Source organism: Saccoglossus kowalevskii, chromosome 16, assembly GCF_978046115.1.
Source record: "Saccoglossus kowalevskii chromosome 16, keSacKowa6.1, whole genome shotgun sequence".
Taxonomy (NCBI): Eukaryota; Metazoa; Hemichordata; class Enteropneusta; family Harrimaniidae; genus Saccoglossus; species Saccoglossus kowalevskii.
The window spans coordinates 25,265,731-25,289,955 of record NC_140656.1 but is presented as its reverse complement, the minus strand read 5'-3'; the positions used below and the strand labels follow the sequence as shown (position 1 = coordinate 25,289,955).

Genomic DNA, 24,225 nt, shown 5'->3' with positions numbered 1-24,225 from the left:
CAGCAATATGAGTAAGTATTAATATTTAATAATTCACTTATAAATAGAACCGTTACCATGGGCAGATACTGCCTTTTCAATATTTCAGGGATATCTCAGATTTCTGTTTTTTTCCCTCTTACTTGAAAACAATACATGGATCACTGATGGTAATCACTGCTAATTAAATCATAACTAATTGCTAATTATTGCCTAAATAAAAGGAGAAATTAACATTTGTGTTAATTTGTAGTTAGTATTTTCGCAACATTAGAAATTATGACAATTATATTTTTCATTATACATGTACTGTAAAATACCCGTAATTTAGCTGGAATTAATTTTCACTGAAAAGACATTTTCACTGATTTTTGTTGAGTTGAATGTAGAATAAAGAAAAATAGATAATATTTGCTGGATTTTATTTTCACTGAATTATTCCTTCAGCAAAAATAGCAGAAGTTAATTCCAAACGAGAATAAAGTACAGTAAAATACTTTATTTTCGCTGCAATTAATTTTCACTGATGAGGCTTTTTAGGTGTTTTGTATGGAATTTATTTTCACTGATTTTTGATGTAGAATATTGGACAAAAGGTATATTCACTGGATTTTATTTTCACTGAAACGGCCCTTCAACAAAAATAGCGAAAATTCATTGCAAACAAAAATAAAGTATTTGACAGTAGCGGCATTCGTTGAGCCACATTCTGTTTGATACAAGACTCATAGCGACGTATACAATGTGTGCAAAATACATTGTTTATTTACATGAAATTCGAACACGTGCTGCGCGTCGACCACCGCGCATTAACCTACAATTGTTCCCGCTAAACATAGACGCTAAATGTTGACTCTATAACTATTGTCATAATATGGATGTACACTAAGATTAATAATAATTTATTTGCTTATACTTCTCTGTTGCAACTGATGGAACTGATGGGTTCCATAACAAATATTAGAAATCCCAATGAAAAAAGAAATAGATCTGAATAATAAAATAACTGAACAATTATCTACTTAACTGTATACCTCCTTGAATTAATAAATAAAGTTATAAATTAACGAAATCACTTTAAATATGTAAACGATGCACATTGAACACAGTATTCATAATTGATCCTGTTTTTTTTTGGGTAAAATTGTTCATTCATTCAAGAGACTCGCACATTTTTCAAAAATAAAGCTCAAGGCACAATAACTAATAAAAAAAACAGCCCCAATTCTTGCGTCCTAACATAACATTATCTGTAGCCTGTGACCCCTCCTTTCACTGTTCTGAATACGTGTCTCAATTGATGACATTTAGACAACAATCTGTAGAAATTTAATCATACAATTTGATTTCAAAATTGTATTTCATTGTATGAAAAATTTTATTTCCCAGAGTTCTTACTGTAATGCCATCTGGTCACCATCTGTTCTTTCACTTCAAAATGTTTTACATGATAAAGTATTGTTATATTTCAACATTTTTTGCATTCATGTGAAAAGAAAACAATGTATTACCAACAGACTCTAATATTTTTAAAATTTAAATTCAGGTGGTTCAATTTACGTAATTAATATTTTTAATTAATAAAATGTACATATTTTTTGTGACATTTCTGTTTCTTCATTGTAAATATCAATGATGACGCAACTAATTTCGTAATTTTATTTTCCCCCATCCAAAGTCGTAATATCCTCTTCAATCTGCCACATGGGGAACTAAAATTACAATTTTCTCTCTTTTCTGAAGGGGGGTGCTTGGGTAAGCGCTCACCCCTAAAAAAAAATTATGATTTTCTGAGGTGAGGACACTGGGCGCTAACGTGGCCGAGTATGGTAAAAATGAAAACTTAAATTAATAATGATGCATTAGCTGTTTATTATTTATCCTCAGGTTTGAAAAAAAATATTAAAAATTAATTTTTTATTAATTTTCCTATGTTATTAATGCATATTTAACATAAATGCCGAAACAAGAGTAGTGGTAGAACAATAGATCACGTGACCGAAAAGTGGTGTAAATAGTCAGAATGGGTTCAATTAATTAGATCGTCATATGTCTAATAACAACATTGGTGTATACTGAATCTTGTAATTAATTGAAATGCTCACCATGTTGTACAATGAATTGTGCAGCTGTGTATTTTTGACTTCAGTGTTTGAAGCATACAATGGAAGCCTGTGTGTGTGTCATTGTATGCATGTACATATGTCTAACCTTTCAGCCTCGCGTTCTCTGTCTCTTTCCTCACGCTTCAACCTTTCAGCCTCGCGTTTGGCTGCTCTCTCGACCCCTCTCCTCGCGCTCTTTTTTTCTCACACTCTGCCCTCACAAATTCAGTCAGCTCTTCCCCATCATACCCCAAAACTCTACCTAACTCTTTAAGTTCATTATCAATATCCTTGCTTTAAAAGGTGTAAATAAAGTTCCAGTAGTATTAAATAAAGCAATTTAATGTCTACCTAGCAGTAGAAGATGGTCTGACAACACAGTGTTCTCTAGACCTGAGCAGTTACCAAACAGTCAATTTAGTCAAGGGATTACTGACAATAAAATCCAAATCAGACTCACAATCCGAATCAGAATCACAATCTCACTTCTGACATCAAAATGTCACAATGTAAGGCCTGCTTATCGCAATTGAGAGGGCCACCCACAGAACTCACACTGGAGAGGGGGTTCTTTTACTGCTAGAATGGGGTAGACAAGACAATAGTACTGGAAATGAAATGAAATACACATACACCAAAATATTGAGTTAAAGCTCCTGGCTTTAATACCTCTCAAAATAATTACAAGAAATAAAGCACAGAAAAATACAATGAATAAAGTCACTAAAATAGGAGATGGCTTAGGAAAGTGTGCATTGGTGATAACTCACAGTTCCAGGATGTAATAATGGACGACAGTCAATGGCTTGTGCAACAAACGCTAGTAGTCTGGAGGGCACCGCTGAAAGCAGGAGATCGAAGAGCAGTTCATACAAGTCTCACAGAATGATGGTTGTAGCCTGTCACACAATATCGTAGCAGCACACATGTACACTGGATACCAAATTGAAATGATGGACCCTTACTGTCCTCAGTCTGTCTAATTTATAAGCGTGATTCAGTGACACCATCTGGGTTTCCACATGAACCAATCAGAATGTGTACTAGCTCCTGTGTCACGTAGGCAACTCAGTAGATCATAAACATCCTTTGTTATTCAAATAACAGCACACCTGGTAGATTTCAATTCTCCTTTATGACAGTTTTCACACAGCAATACACATCGTTTCTTCCCATGATTCCATGCATACTTCTATTTGCAGGGTTTGAGGTAATATGGCAAAAACATAAAATAAAGGATGCTGACAGTGTGTTATTATCATCAGTATTTAACTTATTACATAGACGCTCAGGATAATGCTAAGACCTGATTAGTTTTGATTATAAATTGTTGCATATTAATTTGCTGGTTTGCATATTAATTAGTTGAATTTAAGCATTTTCACTCATTTTCAAGAACTTTTTAACTGATTGCAATGAAACTTTATACCATAGTATCGGATAATGTACAGACCTGATTAAATTTTGCTTGAAATTCCTTCTTATTAATGACCTAATTTTCATAATAATTAGCTAAATTCACCCTTTTTCAGTTTTTACTCAAAAAGTACATGTACTTAACATATTTCTATGACCTGATTAGTTAGCATATTGATTAGCCATTTTGCAAGCCTTTATACTTTTTTCTCGAGAACTTTTTAACAGATTTCAAAGAAAATTTGATACATAGATGCGTGTTGAAATTTTCATTTTATCAAATTTAGTACATTAGGTACCATAGGGTAAGTTTTGGGCGCCATATCTGTGCATATTAAATAGCTTATTTGCATATTTCATTCAGTGTTTGCAAAAACTCCAGAACAGATTGATCAAATTTGCTTTTTATTGATGCTGGACATCTGTTGGCTGATGACCCTCTAATGCTATTACTCTTTCACTGACTGTCGGGAATACTTATTTCCTAGATGTGTTTTTATAAAAAAAAACTTACAGTGATTATGTATTTTGCATTCACGGAAGCTTTTCAGAGTTTATCTTTCATGTTATTTTAAAGGTTAATGTAATCAAAATACAAACTGGTACAAAAATATTGCCACCTCTATCCATTTCTAATCATGCACCTAGGATATGAAAGATGGTGTCAAAGACTCCACAGACAATACCCAACCGTGCATATGCAAATTCAGTAAATCCATTCATCACACATTTCCAGTTGTTTGCCAACACAACTTTCCGCAATGTCAGTAAATATTTATTGCAATAGAAAAGACTATAAATAATTCTTTTAGATGATGTATTGGTTGCTATAGTAGCATCCTTAGTAACTTCTAGAGAATGTCTGAATCACAGGTCAATTTTTATGTATTAACTTCTTTTTTGTCTGAACCTTAATCCTAATAAATGATCAGATATATAGTTCTAGGCCCTAGTGACTTTTACTAATACTTAAAGCAGGGGAGGCGTCACCTGTGCACGCGTCAGATGGCCATAGCATGTCATTGTTTACAAACAAGTGTCTACCCATGAGCCTTTGCATTTTTAGCGTGTGTTATCGTCACTTGGGACTCAATCCCCGTGCACGCGCAGGTGACGACCCTCCCGCTTTAAAGCAAAGGGCCACTACATATAGTAATCAAGTAGGCTTGAATGCTACTTGCATATTCTTGAAAGCTTCGATATTTTTAGCACATACATATTTCTAGTAGTGACAGTATTTACCGGTAAAATCTATTTATAATTATGTAGATTTTTTGTTAACTGTCAATGTATTTTTTTTCTGACTTTTTGGCAGGGATAAATAGATATAAATATAATTTCTTCTTCACTGCAGTACAAAAGGAAAAGTGGTGAATGGCACAACTGGGAACGTCACTTCTTATGATTACGGCAACATGAAAGTGATCAATGCATTCACTGAGCGGTTATCATATCCATGGAAACGCAACATCACCAAGTTAGAACACATCAGGTACATGTATATTCATTTCTGCAAGAATTTTCTACATTTAATTTGCATTATCACCACTATTGCTTACTGTCATGCATTTAGTCATTCAAATTTAAATTTAGTCACTCTTTTGAAAATTCATGCTAAATTGTTATAAATGAAAATAACAAATTCATTTTGATCCAATTTGTCATTCATTTAGTGAATTTCATGAAGGCATAATGGATATATGGAAATACATAAAGTGTTTATAAAAATTTTTTTTTAATTCTTTTAACCGAGTAGGGTAAATTTTACACAGATTGTGGTTATGATTGCTTTGGGTTTAAACTGGTTTGGGTTTACACTGGTTTGGGATTTACACTGGTTTGGAGTTTACACAGATTTGGGGTTTACACTGGTTTGGGGTTTGCACTGGTTTGGGTTTACACTGGTTTGGATTTTCACTGCTTTGGGGTTTACACTGGTTTGGGGTTTACACTGGTTTAGGGGTTACACTGGTTTGGGGTTTACACTGGTTTGGGGTTTACACTGGTTTGGGGTTTACACTGGTTTGGGGTTTGCACTGGTTTGGGGTTTGCACTGGTTTGGGGTTTACCCTGGTTTGGGGTTTACCCTGGTTTAGGGGTTTGCACTGGTTTGGGGTTTACGCTGGTTTGGGTTTACGCTGGTTTGGGGTTTACCCTGGTTTGGGGTTTACACTGGTTTGGGGTTTACACTGGTTTAGGGTTTACACTGGTTTGGGGTTTACACTGGTTTGGGGTTTACACTGGTTTGGGGTTTACACTGGTTTGGGGTTTGCACTGGTTTTGGGTTTGCACTGGTTTTGGGCTTACACTGGTTTGGGGTTTACGCTGGTTTGGGTTTACACTGGTTTGGGTTTACGCTGGTTTGGGTTTACACTGATTTAGATTTTCACTGCTTTGGGGTTTACACTGGTTTGGGGTTTACACTGGTTTGGGGTTTACACTGGTTTGGGGTTTGCACTGGTTTGGGGTTTGCACTGGTTTGGGGTTTGCACTGGTTTGGGGTTTACACTGGTTTGGGGTTTGCACTGGTTTGGGGTTTGCACTGGTTTGGGGTTTGCACTGGTTTGGGGTTTGCACTGGTTTGGGGTTTGTACTGGTTTTGGGTTTACGCTGGTTTTGGGTTTACGCTGGTTTTGGGTTTACGCTGCTTTGGGTTTTCACTGCTTTGGATTTTCACTGCTTTGGGGTTTTCACTGCTTTGGGGTTTTCACTGCTTTGGGGTTTTCACTGATTTGGGGTTTTCACTGATTTGGGATTCACACTGGTTTAGGGGTTATGCTGGTTTGGGGTTTACACTGGTTTGGGGTTTGCACTAGGTTGGGGTTTTCACTGGTTTGGGGTTTGCACTAGGTTGAAGTTTGCATAGGTTTGGGGTTTGCACTGGTTTGGGGTTTACACTGGTTTGGGGTTTACACTAGTTTGGGGTTTACACTAGTTTGGGGTTTACACTAGTTTGGGGTTTACACTAGTTTGGGGTTTACGCTGGTTTGGGGTTTTCACTGGTTTGGGGTTTACACTGGTTTGGGGTTTACACTGGTTTGGTGTTTGCACTAGGTTGAAGTTTGCACTAGGTTGAAGTTTGCACTGGTTTGGGGTTTGCATAGGTTTGGGGTTTGCATAGGTTTGGGGTTTGCATAGGTTTGGGGTTTGCGTAGGTTTGGGGTTTATACAGGTTTGGGGTTTATACAGGTTTGGGGTTTATGCTGGTTTAAGGGTTACACAGATTTGGGGTTTTCACTGGTTTGGAGTTTACACTGGTTTGGGGTTTGCACTAGGTTGGGGTTTTCACTGGTTTGGAGTTTACACTGGTTTGGGGTTTGCACTAGGTTGGGGTTTTCACTGGTTTGGGGTTTGCATAGGTTTTGGGTGTACACTGGTTTTGGGTGTACACTGGTTTGGGGTTTTACACTGGTTTGGAGTTTACACAGATTTGGGGTTTGCATAGGTTTAAGGATTGTTAATTTTACAGATTTGTCTCATTGTCGGCCAAATGAAATTTTGCCTAAGTGTGAAGTGTCTGTCTATAAACTGACAGACAGACAGGTAGCTGGCTTAAAGCCTTGAAAGCACTGATACATGTAGGTGCATAATACATGTAGCTAGTCTGAACCCTCGGCCAGTAAAGCATTCAAAATGGTCTCAGAATGCAACAATAATGTTATAGTCAAAACTGTATGGTTAATTGTGTTTCGTACAGGTAGTCAATTTCATTAGACCCCGTGGACCACATGTGACTGGCGGCCAGTGTTCCCTCTAAGCCTTGTTTTCACTCAATTTTCTCAGATTCAATTGTAGTTTTTCAGTGAAATTTTGTCTTTTGAGAAACTTTCCATGCATTTTGTAAGTGGAAAAAATATTTCAAGGGGAAAATGGGCAAATTTTCACATTATTTTCAAGATTCAAAATAATTAAAGGGAACAGTGCTGGTGGCATTTTGTACAAGTTACTTTTATAGCTTACAGTATATTTACATTGTCAGGTATACCGCTGCAGTTGTCGTTTCATGATTTATTTGATGAGGTATTATTGAGGGCTGTTGAAAGTGTAATTTATATAATGACTCCACAACTGTTAATTCTAATTGTGCTACAGTCGAACTACATGTACAAGATAAGATGTATTTTCTTCTACATTTTGTGTTCACTATTTGCAGTATTAAATAGTACAATACGACTTTATACATGTATGATAATAGTAATGTCAGTTTGTTTGGCCCGACCATGCAGCTGTCTGTCTCTACATTGTTGCATGTATTTTTTAACGGGCTAAGCCAAGCCAAATGTTGCAAAACATGTATTATTAGTTCCTGTTTGAGGTAAGTTCTAAAAAGGATCAAATTCTTTCATTCTTTGCACGGCCCTAATACTTTATGTGGGACATACATGTACATGTACATGCAGTGGTTTAGTGATTTGATTCAAAATGGCTGACTGGCAGGCATTTTTGTTTTTTGAAAATATGGTATCATAGAACACTTTGCCAATTTTTGTTCAAATTTGTTACATACATTATCCATGTTAGGATACATGTCCATGACAATTTGTTTTGCTATCAGATCAAAGATCAATATCTCCAAGACTTGTAGAACATTTCCTTTCACATTTGTGATTATGAAACAAACTGACATGGACATGTATTTTGATCAAAGATGACCAACTGGCAGCCATCTTGTTTTATGAAAATGTATTATCATATTTTTGTCACATACTGGTACATACAAATTTATTCTGAAACAATGTCACATGACCATTAATTTGCATATCCAATATATTATGCATGTACATGTAGCAATACATCTCTATAACAATTCAATTTGTGATCAGATAAAAGATGACAAACTGGGACTGTATCATTAACAATGATTTGCTAAAGAAAAAATTTGTGAAATGCTATTTAGTCTCAAATTACATACAAAAAAAATCTGTTTTTTTTAATAATTTCATTGTTATCCAATATTGTATAGTATTAACAGATGTACTGAATGGGGTTTGTGGATAGGGGTAAAAGGGGATTGTTGGTTCATTATCGTTGACTGTAATATAAACTTCACTGGGGCGTCACCAGTAAAAGGCTTTGACTGACCAACTTGTTGGTAGATTGATTGTCTCTACAGTGTAGGATTCACCAGAGGTTTCAAAACTTGAATTGCTGTCAATAGCATTGAGGTTGAACCATAAATGTTCACTTTGCACAATAGGAAACTTCTCTCCAAATCTGGTATTTTAAATTGCATTCAGTTCCTGTTACGACAAAAACAAAGACTTTTAAGTTTACCTCTGTGTGTAATACACCTGTATCTCAGACATGCCTTTGCTGATTTCATTCAAAATTGTGTTTGTTTCAAAATCCAATTCAAGATGGCTGAAAAACAGCCATTTTAGTGCTACCAATTTCATCAAACTTCTAGCATTTCTGTCATTCAGAACTGATTGTGAATAGACATACTCTTGATATGTCCATTAAACATAATGTGTAATTGATGCATATCATTTTTTCCCCCCAAATTTATTTCAAAATTGCTAACTGATAGCAATTGTTCATATTCTAATGATATTTTCTGTTCTTTAACTGAAATGTGCATTGCTAACAGCGGAGCAATCTCAGTCTAGAGGCTGCTTGTTTGTCCTTACCACAGCACTGGTATACATGAAATATATGTTCTATTCTGACTTTGTAATAATGTTTGTTTCACAGGAAAGAAATACAAGACTTTGTTAAATTAAAGAACAATTATATACTTACAAAAACGAATGTCCATGTTGGTCAGAAACTACCTTACAGCGCTTCTCCAAGTCGGACTTTCACGCTATCAAAGAAAGTCTTCAATATCCTTGGCAAGGTATATATATGTATTGTCATTTTTACTATCGTCTGACATAAATACTTTAAATTAATGTAGTATTTAAATTCTTTTATTAGCTCAGCTGTCAACTTTGTCGAGCGGAGCTTATCATATGAGTGATTGTCCGTCATTGTCTGTGTCAACTTTTTAGCTCCGCTGTCGACTTTGTCGAGCGGAGCTTATCATATGAGTGATTGTCCGGCGTCGTCCGGCGTACGTTGTCCGTGTCAATGTTTTACTTTTTCGACTTCTTCTTGAAAACTACAAGCCTGAATGCTTTGATACTTGGTGTATATGTACCTTGGGTAGACCTCTCTCAGATTTGTTCATTTCATGATCATATCTTCAATTCTCTAATTTTGGTGAATATTTTTGTCATTTTTGGTAAAAAGTGATATTTTCGACTTCTCGTTAAAAACCGCAAGTCCAGTTGCTTTGATATTACATATATAGGTACTACATGTGGAACTCTCTCAGATTTGTTCATTTTGTAATGATATCTTTAATTCTCTAATTTTGGTGAATATTTTTGTCATTTTTGGTAAAAAGTGATATTTTCGACTTCTTGTTAAAAACCGCAAGTCCAATTGCTTTGATATTACATATATAGGTACTACATGTGGACCTCTCTCAGATTTGTTCATTTTGTAATGATATCTTCAATTCTCTAATTTGAGTGAATATTTTTGTCATTTTTGGTAAAAAATGATATTTTCAACTTCTTGTTAAAAAACGCAAGTCCAATTGCTTTGATATTACATATATAGGTACTACATGTGTACCTCTCTCAGATTTGTGCATTTTGTAATGATATTTTTAATTCTCTAATTTTGGTGAATATTTTTGTCATTTTTTATAAAAAGTGATATTTTCAACTTGTTGTTGAAAACCGCAAGTCCAATTGCTTTGATATTACATACATAGGTACACATATGGACCTCTCTCAGATTTGTTCATTTTGTAATGATATCTTTAATTTTGGTGAATATTTTTGTCATTTTTGGTAAAAAGTGATATTTCGACTTCTTGTTAAAAACCGCAAGTCTAATTGCTTTTATATTACATATATAGGTATTACATGTGGACCTTGTTAATTTCGCGGTGATATCTTCAATTACTTAATTTTGATGATTATTTTTGTCATTTTTGGTGAAAAGTGATATTTTTGAATTCTTGTTGAAAACAGCAAGGTTCGTTGCTTTGATACATATTGTTCATTTTCTAATGATATCTTCAGTTCCTTAATTGAAATGTGCATTGCTAACTGCGGAGCTATGTCAGTTGAGAGGCTGCTTGTTTGACTTGAAAATTACAAGCCTGATTGCTTTAATACTTTAGTGTATATGTAATTTGGGTAGAGCTCTCTTAGATTTGTTCATTTCATGATGATTTTTATAATTCTCTAATTTTGGTGAATATTTTTGTTATTTTGGCTAAAAAGTGATATTTTCAACTTCTTGTCTGATTGTTTTGATACTAGAGAGGCTGCTTGTTGTTTTTTTTCCTGATAAAACTGTTTGTTTGCCAACCAGATGTGGGAGTTTGGTGTATGTAAATATCTTGTGCCTACTGTGACCAATCACAATACTGTGTTTAATGACCATACTCTCCGAAAATTCCTGAATATTGATAGTGGCAAAGCAGAAGTGAAATACAATCTGTTAGCACTGATTTTCTAAAAACTGGTGATTCATAATTCTGACAGGCAAACAGAGTGTGAAGAAAGATTTTAACACTTTCATGGTCATCAACAGGTCAAGTGGAAAAACAGTTTGGTCATTCACATTAAGGATACATTGGATACTGTAATCAAAAAAGTAAAATGATTTCCAATGACAAGATTTCATGACTTGTTGATCACATTTTTAGTCCGAACGGGGACTTATGTTTTGACCTCCGTGTGTCCGTGCATGTGTGCGTGCGTGCGTCTTTGTGTGCGTCCGGACCTGTATCTTAGAAATGCCTGGACCAATCACAATCAAACTTCACACATACATCATACATGATATTATACATATGCACGTCAATTTGTTTCACGATCTGATTCAAGATGGCCGAATGGCGGCCATTTTTGTGCTAAAAAATCATCAAATATCAAGCATTTCTGGCATTTATGGATGGATTTTGTTCAAACTTGGTACATACATTAGACATTACGGGTTCCTGATGCACATCATTTTATTTTTCAGATTGGATTCAAAATGGCTGACAGGCGGCCATTTTGTTTTAATGATTGGGCTTCTAGAGCCATATCTCTTAAATGCTTTGACTGATTATATATTCAAATTTTATATATTCGTTATACATCTTGTTATATATATACATGTATTCAAAATGGCTGATTTTGAATGCCGTTCCAGAGCAATATCTCTCATTATGGACAAGTACTTGTTTGACGATCAGATACGAATGTCAATCATTTTAATGTTAAAAAATCATATTCCTGACATGGTTATATTCCAGCTATATTACTATAAATAAAACTATATCTTAAATTTGATAACTAACAGGGACTGTGCCATGCATGGCTTGTTGATGTTTAAATTTACTCAAAGATAAATGGATTACTTCGTATTGCAACATTGGGTTAGTCATTAATAATAGCAGAATGGAAAAAGTATGCAACATGTTGTGTTGTGCACTAGTTTATGCAAGTTCTTCTGGTGGTAAAAGCACAAACCAAACACTCCCACCACACACCACACATTCAAAAAGAGAACACTGTATCAATGTAACGAAACACACTTGTTACATGCATATTTTTAATAAATATCTTTCACTACGAGTTGCTTTTTCGGTGAGCGGCTTTGGTAGTGAGTAGCTTTTGCAGTGAGTAGAGCTTTATCACAGTCTTTTCATTGAGAATTAATGTTTTATGTGCCATTAGCAACTGATGTTAATCTGGGAAAACCATCCTTAGAAGCTGTTAATTTGTCCTTATGTTTTGTAAAATTTTTCTGGCAGGAGTTCCTAAATATAACCCATGCTATGATAATGCACCCTAGTTTCTTACTTCAACCAAGAATTATTTGACCATTTATAGAATGGGTCTTTCATCATGCATTCTTGTTATACTGCTAAGTGATATACTATAAGTAATGATGTAATTGGTGTTGCAGAAGGAGAGTTGCATATTGTTTATGGAAATTAATAATCCCCAAAACATTTTTCCAATATAGATAAGAATTAATAATAGTACAAAACAAGTAGTAATGTATAAGTTATGAATAGTTACAGTGATAGTTACGGAAATTGCGACAAAATCATTAACGGCAATATTCCAGGGATGGCAGTGATGACACTGTTTTAAATCATAGTTCAAAATATGGGAATTAACTATAGTTCACCCCTGAGAGGAACTCAAATTATAGCTTTTGAGGGTGTCATAATAAGCGAGGGAGTAAACTGTGCTTATGTTATCAAAAAGTGAAGACCTCAAACATGCTTTTATGGTCTATGAACTTTGACCTATTGTTTATTCAAATTTATGAGCTACTGTTTACTCTCTTGCAAACTGACCTATGAACTTTTCTTTACTTAATGATTGATTACTCAGACTCGTGACCTATGACTTGTGAATTATAATGTGTTTTATGAACTATGACGTATGACCTGTTTATTCAGAATTATGAACTATAACCAATGACCTGTTTATTCAGAATTATGAACTATAACCTATGACCTGTTTATTCAAAATTATGAAATATAACCAATGACCTGTTTATTCAGAATTATGAACTATAACCTATGACCTCAGTCTTATGAACTATATAGAAGTGTTTTACAGTGCAACAGTCAACTTGCTGAGCCCATGTGTACCTGCATGCTTGACTGCTGAATTATGCGTGTGTGTAATATTACCGTATTTGAATGGTTAATTTTACAAATTATCATTTCAGTTAATTATGAAATAAAACATTTGTGTTTATTTTTTTGTTTGCAGGTATCACCGATTGGTGACAAACACTACAATACATGCACCATTGTAGGTAATGGTGGTATCATCCTTGGGAGTGGATGTGGTCATGACATTGACAGCACAGAATATGTTTTCAGGTATAAAAAGCAAAATGATGTAATTGATTGTATTTGAAAAAACATGTGGAACAAAACTTTTGACAATTTTTGTGTAATTTTCACTGCTAAATATTATACAGAAATTAACTATTATTGACTGTATTTGAATGACAATATACCTGTCAGATGTCTAGTTTATCTATCACTTAATTTTGCAATACCATGTGATAATTTATTCTTTGTTTTTCTAGGTGTAACGTTTCTCCACTAAAAGCTTACTCCACCGATACTGGCAGTAAAAGTAATCTGGTCACAGTCAATAAATCCCTTCTTTCATACAGGTATGTATAACACATTTTCTCTTCCAAAACTTTTCTACCACAAAATAAATTTTCACAACAAATCTGAAAATGCAAATTTATGATTAATATTTATTTAGAAAAGAAAGTCATGGTGATAATTATGACAGTTGTTGTGCTTCCCTGATTGCATTCTGAAAAGATGACTTGACTAAGGGACAACATCAAATGTTCAATGTAGGATAAAAAACTTAATTCCTTTAGTCCCTCCTCCCAACTGAAACTTAATTGATAAATATTGGTCATGGCGTCAGACTACATTTACCATTAAATACAAATTGATAATCGGACAGTAGTATTGCATAGAAGTTGGTTGTCGGGTGGGTGTAAAAAGACTTTACAAATGCACCTCATTTGACGCACATATTTACACTCAGACCAAATCATTTTTTTGTCTTGGATGTGATTTTTTTCATTTTCTGTTTTTTCAGTCCATGATTGGATAAAAAACCCCCAAAAACTACAAATACTCCAAGATTTTTTGGACTTCATTTAAAAATAAAATCGTTTTTGTAGGATGGAAACTTTTTGAGGCCCCCCCCCACCCCCAAACTAAAGCAAATAAGTTTTTTATCCACATTGATCTTTTGACGTCGTCCCTAAAGGAATTACCAAAATCTCAAGATATCGCTTCATTATTAATAGCACAATTCAACAATTATTGTTGCCATGGTGATTGATCAAGTCATGTTGAACTGTTTTGAAAAAATGTTTTTGTTTTTTAAATTATATATCAACTATAAAACACCACAGTATAGAGAATGTTATTACATATCACACTTGCATATCTCTGCTTAGATGTTTCTGGATACAGTTGTCGGTGTAATGTCAAAGATAAGAACGATAAACTTTGATATAAAATAAATGTTCATCGTTTATAATTTGTGAAATTATGCAGTGTTGCATATAAAACATAATTGCATTTCTGAAAAATGAAAAATTGTATCATAATTTTAAGTATTGCTACTACATTAATAAAGCAATTGAACAAGTTGCAATTGGTTAATATTGCCATGGTAACATCCCATTATGTACATAATTGCTACAATAGAACACCATAGTTTTCTCGGGAGTGCATATTCTGGTGCTTTCACTGCCTGGCAACCACAACTGGGGAAAAGAAGGATGAAAACTTTTGGCTAGTTGTTGATTCTCCTGAGCAGTGCAACATGTATAAATTTGGTTGCTCAGGATTACCTCAAAGTTGAGTTTGTGTCGTTTTATCAACTTTTCGCCGGGGCCCCTAACGTAAAACATATCACAATCTGGAAGCTATAGTTATAGTAGTGTCAGCATTTGATAAGCTGTTATCATTTAATAGATAAGCATGATAAACTCAAGGTCAGGGTCCATAGTATGTTGGTGCATCAACAGCATGAACAAAAAACGTGAACAGATTTGTTTTTCTCCCAATTAGCATTTATCAAAACATTACAATACTAGTAGCTTTGTGGTGAGTGGCTTTCACGGTAAGTGGGTTTCATATTTGGTGGGTTTCGCAGGAAGTATGGCTTTGTCTCAGTAACTGGTCCTTTCATTGTTGTTGAGAATTAAAGTTTTATGTTTCTTTAACAACTGGCGCTATTCTAGGAATACCGTCCTAACGATGACATCACCAGCAGTCTGTTGTACTTACATAGTCTACCGACCATCATCCAGGTGTTTTTGAAAACCCAATAAAACTCTTTACCTATTGGGGTGCTCTTTTCAGAATTGAATTTATGCAAGAAAAAAAATGGTACAAACCAAATTTTGCATCACTTGTGAATATTAAAATGTATGTAATTTGAGCTCTCATCTACGACATTGTACTGAAGAAATAGGTTCAAAAATGAAAATCCTATGAAATAAATAAATACCACCACATACAATTACCGGGGTAGTGAAGTACATGTATGTGAATTAAGTTTTATTATATCGTAACTCAGTCATCTCGTAGTTAAGATCACAGAGACATAAAAAACATAACAACGCAAGTGAAACCAAAAAAAGTTCATAAATGAACAAAAATAACAATATAAAAAATATATATTAATTAAAAAAAACGAATGGTGCCTATTAGTCTAGGATCATTTGTAATTTCGTGTATTTTTTTTGGTAAAAGCAAAAACTCACTTGATTTTGAAAGAAGATATCATAAGCTTTAATAAAAATTAGGGTGTCAATTTTTGTTCACTTCCTAAGGGTCTGAAATCCAAGATGGCGTCCAAAATGGCCGCCGTTTAGCAATAATTAAATATATTGACTCATACACATGTTAAAACTACAAACAAAGTGTCTAGATATAGGTTTTTGGACACGAGGAAAGCAATGCTATATTCAAATTTAGGCTAAAATTATGATTTACATGCCTATGGTCAAGATGGCTTCCATTCTGAATTCTATTGAATTGAACACCGTAATCTATACAATGATATTGGAAATAAATATACAAACAAAATAGCTGTTTGATTAAACTAATTTGTTGCATGATAAAGTCAAAAAACAAATCTACAAAATTATTTTAAAACAACGTTAGTTATTGTTCAGTTATTGTATTAATCAAAAAATGTCACAAAGTCACATATACACCAGTATAAGTGTAGATTTAGAAATATACATCAATCGTCTTCACACTCATTTATCCCTGGTTGACTTGTTTTGTTGTTGCAAGTGAATGCCCAACATCCACATACTTCTGTACAGGGGATATTGTTTTTGCGACAATTACACCTTCCTTCACATCCACGTTTGCATCCGCACTTTATTAGGTACAGTACTGCCTCAGGAGCTGGTGGATTCATGCATCGAACAGGAGAGAAGTGTCTTGAACCTGCGTCAAGTGTCCAACCAAATGCAGTAGGTGCTGGGAGGCTTGGGTGATTTTCATTAGCTTTCTTCCAAATCATGGCTATGTAGTGTGCGCGACGAATATGCAATTCCAGTGAACCTGAAGTTGGTGGAAGGTTTTCTCCTTCGGCTGCACGATTTGAGTAGAAGAACCAGCGAAGCTCATTTACTTTTGTGTGGAATTTTGATCGATACAGCACACAAACAAAGCGTTCTAGTTGGGAGCATGCATCAGGGGAAAGATTATTGTCATTTCCTAGCATTGATAATGATTCCAAGATTTGATCTTCACAAGACATGAATGCCTTGAAGCACCAGTCTTTGGTTCTGCCAGCAAATCTACCAGACATGTCAGAGCCTGTCAGAACGTGAAAACCCAACAGTGCAGAAGCACGCTTTTGTCCCAACTTGTTGTATATGTCACGCACAGAAATGTTATTCTTCATCCTGCCCTTTCCAGTGAGGAATAATGTAGAAACTGGCAAGTTTGGATACATGTAGACAAGTAGCAATAAGACGTCCGTGTCCGGAGAACTTACCACAAGCTCTGCCTCATGGGAAACACTTACAGCATGCAATATCAGCAATGTGTCTGCCTCTTCTTGGCTGTGACTAAGAAGCGAATCTTGAATATAAACATTGCCTCTGGTTTGTGTTCCTGAGGTCACCATAAATGTTTTTAGTCTGTTGTTTGGGCTGCGACTGTGGCATACAACCTTGTCAGCCAAATACTCTGAGCTCTGCTTTGGTTCGGATATCCGACAGAAAGTCCTTCAGGGAAATGTTCTTGATTAAAGTGGTGTCCTTCACATGGTAATATGTTGACTTTCCCTTGGTCCTCTTTGTCCTCATCTGTTCCTTGAGTGATGTGTTCATGTATCTGTCGAATACCAATTTAACCTCGTCATAGTTTTCAGCTATGTTACAGATTATCGCAAGAAAGGAGTCTGCAAATTCTTGACATGTCTTCATTTGGTCAGTCTTGGAAACTGAGTTTACTACAGCCATTCCGTCGATTATGACTACTCGGTATGCTGACGTCACCACATCTGTATGTTCTACTGTTGTAGCTGATACTGTTTGTGGTAGATGTGTTGCTTGATTGCCTGATGACTCACTTTCAGTTGCCTCATTGCTGTCAGTTTCAGCCTGTTGTGCATTACTAATGAGTTTCTCAAGATGATGCAGTATTGAAACCTTATCATAGGCTAGCAGAAGAGACCCATCTGCAGCAAATAATGATCTTGGTATCACACCTAACTCATAAGTTCCAATGCACTCCTTCAGGTCAAGTTCTGGTCGACTTCTGGAGATAATGATGAAGCGTTGCAAGAGTCCTCGCTCTTCCTTGATCTTGACTATCTTATCTCCTACTCTGATTTCTGTTGATGCATTAGCGCTTTTGTATGTTCCAAGTTTTTTTTTGGTCATTTTGTCCCACACAGAAAGTTTACCTTCTGTCAGGCGTTCTGTGACAAAACCTTCAAACATCTGTTGACCAATGTGGTCACGGCAAATGATGTCATTGGAAGCAGTTTCATTCATAACTTCCTTGGTGAGCAGATTGTAAATTTCATCCTCATTAGTTGATTCAAATGGATTTCCATGTTGATGAAATACATCACTGAGTTTGATGGCGTTTTGTGTTACACGAGAGAGTTTTCCGCCTGTGAGGTCATGATGCTGTGTTCTGTTCTCATTGTTGTCAGTGCAGTATGTTTTTTCAAACTCCCGTTGTAAATTTGACAGTTCAGGTGCAATGAGAAAATATTTGTTCAGTGATTTTTCATTTTGCGTGATTCCTACTATCCAACCAACAACTTTGAGTTCACGATTCTCTTGGTCTGGACCTATGGATGTGAATCCAGCAATGCCTTTGGTGACACTGAAGTTGCCTTTCACAAACTCTGCCCATATTTTGGGATGATCTTTTTCTGTTTCTTGCATTGTAAATATGTACAGTGGCAGCAGACGTGCATAATTTAAATGATCATGGGCAAAGAAGTACTTTATGAGTGTTTCAAGACTCTGCATATGTAGCAATATGTCTCGTTGCCTGGTTGCTCGAACAAATTGGAGAATGGTCTATGAAACGCTGAATCTTGTTTGCACTGCCTTCAAATTGTTTTATTTTTTTGAAGATTTCCCTAGATTCAAACATTTCAATTGTTTTTGTAACAGCATCGCTAAGGTTATGTCTGCATGTGGAGTTTTCTTTCAAGAAGACTTCTTCCTCCGGCTGAAGTTGGAGGAAATTTCGGAAGTATAAGCTGTACAAAGCGAGCAAGGTAACTGTATGAGCTTCCAATGCCCGATACATGTGTTTTCCATTGAGAATCTGTGTTACTGTTGTTGGTGAGTATAGTCCAGCTTCGACCCATGCTTGGTCAATACCACTCCCTTCCACATATTTACCCAGGGCAGATAGTGCCCAGAAGATGATGTGCAGCTCACCAGGCCGAAACAGGAACTGCTTCTTGATGTCCGCACGCTCCATCCACAACTTCATGGCCATGTCGTATAGCTGAAGATCAAGAGTCACGACTGTGATTGATTCTGGTCCCATGACATGAGTGGCGATAGAACGTGCTCTCATCAGCCCTGTATAGAGGGTGCTATACTCAGTTGGAGGTAAGCGTATCAGTGGCGGTATGAGAGCAATGTTTGTCTTTGGACCAGAAGGAGACAACAAAGAGTTGAAAGCCCCCCATGTTCCTGGACAAGAGGTAGGTTTGACCTCTACTTCACTTTCTTTGAAGTCCACGCATCCAATCATCCAAGCAAGGTCCTTCTCCTTGTTCATATCTGTGCGAGATGTACCAGAACTCAATGTGCAAGCACACTTTTTGCTTGTTGGTATGGGTTTGTCACATGGTAAGATTTCACAGGGAACTACATCCTGAAGCGTTTGAGAGCGTGATGAACGGTCAATATCAATTGCTGTTGTTGAGGATTTACCAGATGCAGTCTGATACACTGCAGTGGCAGTGCCATGGAGTGTATTCATGCCAGAAGGTGTGGATTCAAGAAAATCTATGTTGTCCAGGGCAAACCAAACAAACATTTTATGGACCAACCAAGGTGGACGATAAACTCCCCCCATGGATTTCATTCGCCCAAGAACACCATTTGCGATGGCAGTCTCTATTTCCATAACTTTTTTGTATGGGATAGCTAGTAGGTGCAGTTTCTCTACAAGAGACTTTGATCTGGTGCTTTTGTGTATATCTAGAGCTAATCCAACATTGAGGGGAGTTTCAGTTCGTTGTTTGAAAGTGCTGTGTTCGTGTTGTGTTTCATAAGTAACCTGCCGCTCACTTTTGTATGCACTCACGAAATGCTGTGCCAGCACAGATACACTTTGGTTCATAGACTCTGCCATGATGGTAGTTTTAACTTCATGCAAGCCTTGGATAGTATGTTTGCAGAATAGTTGGAGCAAAGCAGGTGGTTCATAATTATCTAATGTTCCTTGAAATTTCCACGGAGTTGCAGTTGCAATATCTCTTCTTAGAATTTTAGCTGCTTTCATAAGGACCTTCACATCTTCCCTTAGGTTATTCGGGTCATTGTCAAGAGCACCGGCTAACAGGGTTTCCTTGGACTTTGTAGAAAGTACTTGTTCTGGTTTGGTTTTGTCTGGAGGTCTGGTGAAATGCACATCAGGGATATTGTCCAAAATTAGTTGCTTTAGGTATGGTTTGTATCTTGGATGATCAGGCAAAGGAAACCTGTTTGCATCTAGCAAAAGCACATATGATTTTTCAATGTCATTCATATTCAAAACAGATTCACGAGTTGCGTTGTTAATTTCCATTTCTACCATGTCAAGCATCTCAAGATCGGACACTAACTGTGCAAACTGAATAGGATCTTTTGATAGTTGCCTGTTAGCCTTTTCTATGTCTCGCTTTGCATGGCTTAAGCACAGCAGGTGATACTTCATGTCCTCTGCAACTGCTGTTAAAAGATCGGATGATGCAACAACATTGCTCATTCTGACTTTCAACTGTTCATTTGCTGTCTGTTGGCCAATTGCCTTGAGCTGAGCTCCCATGTTTTCAGTTGAGACATCATGCAATTTGTCTGATTTGTCTTCTTGGCAAATAACACACATCTCCTTGTCAAAAGTGCTACTCTTGGTACATGTAGGTTGTGACTTGGAAGTACGTGTAGGTGTAGATTTTGATGGTCGTCCTCTTTTCTTTTGTTTTACGGCACTTGCATTTCCTGTTGATTGTCCTTTCTCATATCTGATTTTTGCTCGTTTAATGTATGTTTTATTTGTGAGATCTTTGTAACAAGTCTTGTGGTACGAAACACTTTTCTGTAGCAGATCATCAACAGACAAACCACTTAAGCGATCCTTTAATGCAGAGAACATCAGTTGTATTAATTAGTTTTTCTACTGAGGACAAAGAAGGATGAAGCACATAGTTTGTATAATCTGTTTGTCTGCTGCTCACTTGACAAATGAAGCAAAGTTTAAAATCCACAGTTTTCGACTTCTTTTTAGATGAAAATTCTGCCATGTTGGTTAATTATGGATTCTAAGCTACATTGTGTTTCCTGTGGACACTTTTTTCCTGCAAATACAATGAAAATATATTTTTATATGCATATATGAAACAACCTTATATATCTAATATGGAACAACTGCATCCAGCAACTGCATTGAAGGTGGTTTGCTACCATTTGAATTTAATGTCAGATTTCCATAATATTTCCTACAGTACTTATGAATTCATAAAGAAAAATTTACCATTGAATCCTATGGGAATAATATTTCATCATATCTCAAGATTTGCACGGTGACATGGGATGAAAAAATCATATATAATAACCTTGGGTATACGAATTATTGTCATGAAATATTAAAACAATTTCTAGATTCAAAATATGTTTTTTTTATCAAATAATGCTTTACAATGGTTTCCTCTGGAGATATTTTTAATATGGAATTTTTTTTTATATTTTATGTAGTTTATCTCTGAAAACATTTTTTCTCTGAACTAAAAAAAGTTAATTTATTGATCACTAGTGCCATAATTAATAATTTTACATCAGTTTGGAAATAAAATATTGTGATAAGATTTTGACCCCTAGAAATGGTAGCAAACTACCTTAAACATTGATTTTCAGGGCGCCATATTTAATTTTAGATGGTAGGTCTGGCTGAAACTTCACAAAATATAAGATTAGTAGTTATAGGGAAGTTGACATCCATGTGGGAATCTCTACCTGCTCTTTTACAAAAAATAGATGGTGAAAAACATATTAGAATCAGATTTAGTTCGCTCGTAATGTCCAATTTACCCCCTTTTTGTAGTGTGGAAGCCATCTTGGATTCCAGGGTGTCAGAAAGAGGGAAAAAAATGACACCCTATTTTTATTCTTATGTCTATATAATATTCTAACATAATCGGGTGAGATTTTGCTTTTACCAAAATTAATACACGAATGTTTAGTTCATGACAAATGAGCCTACACTATATACCTACATTGGATTTTAATTATTAGTGTTGAATGCCCTTGGAAGTTTAACAAAGTGTAATGTAATATATTTATGGTTTCAGAGTAAAGGGTAAACAAACAGTTGAACCAATTTATGTGTGTTATATGTGATGTGTGCGGCATACAAGCACTTAAAGATTTATGGTTTGCTACTCAAAGCATTTGACAGAAACACGCCCTGTGGTTATTTGTTTATTGACAATAAAATCACTACTTGTGTTGGTGTTTAGGTCATTGGAGCAGAATAGTGTGCTTTATGCTGTTGTTTAATGTTAGGAGGTCAAGCAGGTTTCATTAAAGTGCCTGTGCAATGCCCACCCTCACGTTTCCCATTTTAGATCTGTGTCCCACTGAAATGGGCAGTTATTGATTTTTTTGCTGAAAATGATTACTCGTATCCAAATAAATTTGGGATATTTCTCGTGTTGTAGCCACGCCCACCTATCCTGAAACGGTCGACTGTTTCCGGATTTCCGACTCTCGCCGAAAGTGCGCCACCAAATGACAAAAATGTGAGAGGAAGTCATACCCCCGAGCCGTCATTAAGTATAGTTTTAAACGATACACATTTTTCGATCAGGGTTTTTTCATTTTTCTGTTGTCTATTTTATTTTTTTTGAGAGAGAGTTTTTAGTTGTTGTGTTGTGTTGAGGGCAGTTGCAGTGAAACGTATAGTCATAGTGTATGTATTCACACGTTTCTAATCGATCCAAAGGTGCGTCATCAGTGGACGAAAGCCACTTAACGTAAACCTGGCGCAACACTTTTGAAAGAAATAGATTCCGGACCAGCCCATGAGCACAGAAGCGGATTTTAGAAGAGAGAGAGAGACGTCCGGCAAGTGTTTCAAATGAGTTGACTTTTTTTGCGATCGTGATTATCGTTTTATCGTTTAGTCCCTGTTAGGTAAAAGGTAGCAATAATTTTGACAGTGACACGAAAACGAAGCGTCGGACAAACAGGAAATTACACAGCCCTTACACACTTCTAATTGTTTTCATTTTCGAAGGCTAAAAGTTTCTGAATTGTTTGGTGATTGGTGTTGAATGTCAAATTCACACCTCTGTTCTTTTTTTTACCACCATGCTTGCAGCTTGATCTGCGCACAGTCGCTCTAGTAGAGTTTATCTGTATGTGTGTCGATCTCGATTATTTTTGTTATCCAATTAAACGCCGCTTTTAACGCACTTGCCCTCGTCGTGACCCGACGCGTTCACCTATTTCAACAAAAAGTCAATTTATTTCCACGCGGCTGTCATTTATTTAGTAACTGTGATTTGTCGTTTTTTTAATTATTTTATAGTGATCACTATAGTCTAATGTTTAGAATGTCAGAATATGTTCTCTTTTATTTTAATTTTGAAAGTTTTACTCAGACGATCGATGAAATAAAACAGTGTAGTGACGTGCCTAGTAACCTGCTAAATAACGAGATAATTCCGACGTCAAATTCTATTTTGTTCAGCGACAGTGTACAAACGTGCGCCTGTGTCCGTGTTGATCACGGTGACCAGCTACACCAGAACGGACATATTTCGCATCTAACTCAACCCCATGCAACAAAAATTGATACTATGTGTTCATTATGGTCCATTCTTCCTCAACGAACAAGTACATAAGTGACAATTTAGTCAAAGACGAGAAAACTGCACAAGAAATTTGCCTTATTTACACGTATCGGCAATGCAAGCTACCATGCGACTTCCCCTTCTGACGTCACAAGGGGAATTTCTGTATGCAAATGAGAAGCTAATGAGGAGCCTCGTTTTAAAATACACAAAAATAAAGTTGCCGTAGACAACCTAAAAAAATAATTTATGCTTAGAAACATAAAAGTTAATAATATTTATGTATCAAATGATAATTTTAGGCGTGAAAATAGCAGCCATTTCACAGGCACTTTAACACATTGAAATTTTGATAGTGATACAAAACTGATTGAAACACAATATATTTATTACAATATGCAAACTCATACCAAAATTAGTGTGTCCTTTGCCCACATTGAACAAACATGTACATATACTAGATGCATCTTCGCTGAACAGGTTTATTAGTATGCTCAAGTATACCTTCCAGTTTGTTGTTTAATGACCTTTTGTCTTTTAATAACTTGTTTTCAACTATAGAGGCTGTTCTTTCTAAGCTTTCTTTGAATTGTTCT

The 24,225-nt window shown here is 35.8% G+C and overlaps 1 protein-coding gene across 1 annotated transcript in view; it reads left to right on the top strand.

Annotated features, from left to right (window-relative positions):
• The window catches only part of LOC102804810 (alpha-2,8-sialyltransferase 8F-like), a 42,449-nt gene that overhangs the window by 7,960 nt on the left and 10,264 nt on the right, over nt 1-24,225 (top strand). The window contains exons 2-5 of the mRNA XM_085491272.1: nt 4,855-4,992; nt 9,195-9,339; nt 13,286-13,398; nt 13,611-13,700. Of these exons, the coding sequence (XP_085347398.1) occupies nt 4,855-4,992; nt 9,195-9,339; nt 13,286-13,398; nt 13,611-13,700 (486 nt within the window). The remainder of the gene's footprint in view (nt 1-4,854; nt 4,993-9,194; nt 9,340-13,285; nt 13,399-13,610; nt 13,701-24,225) is intronic.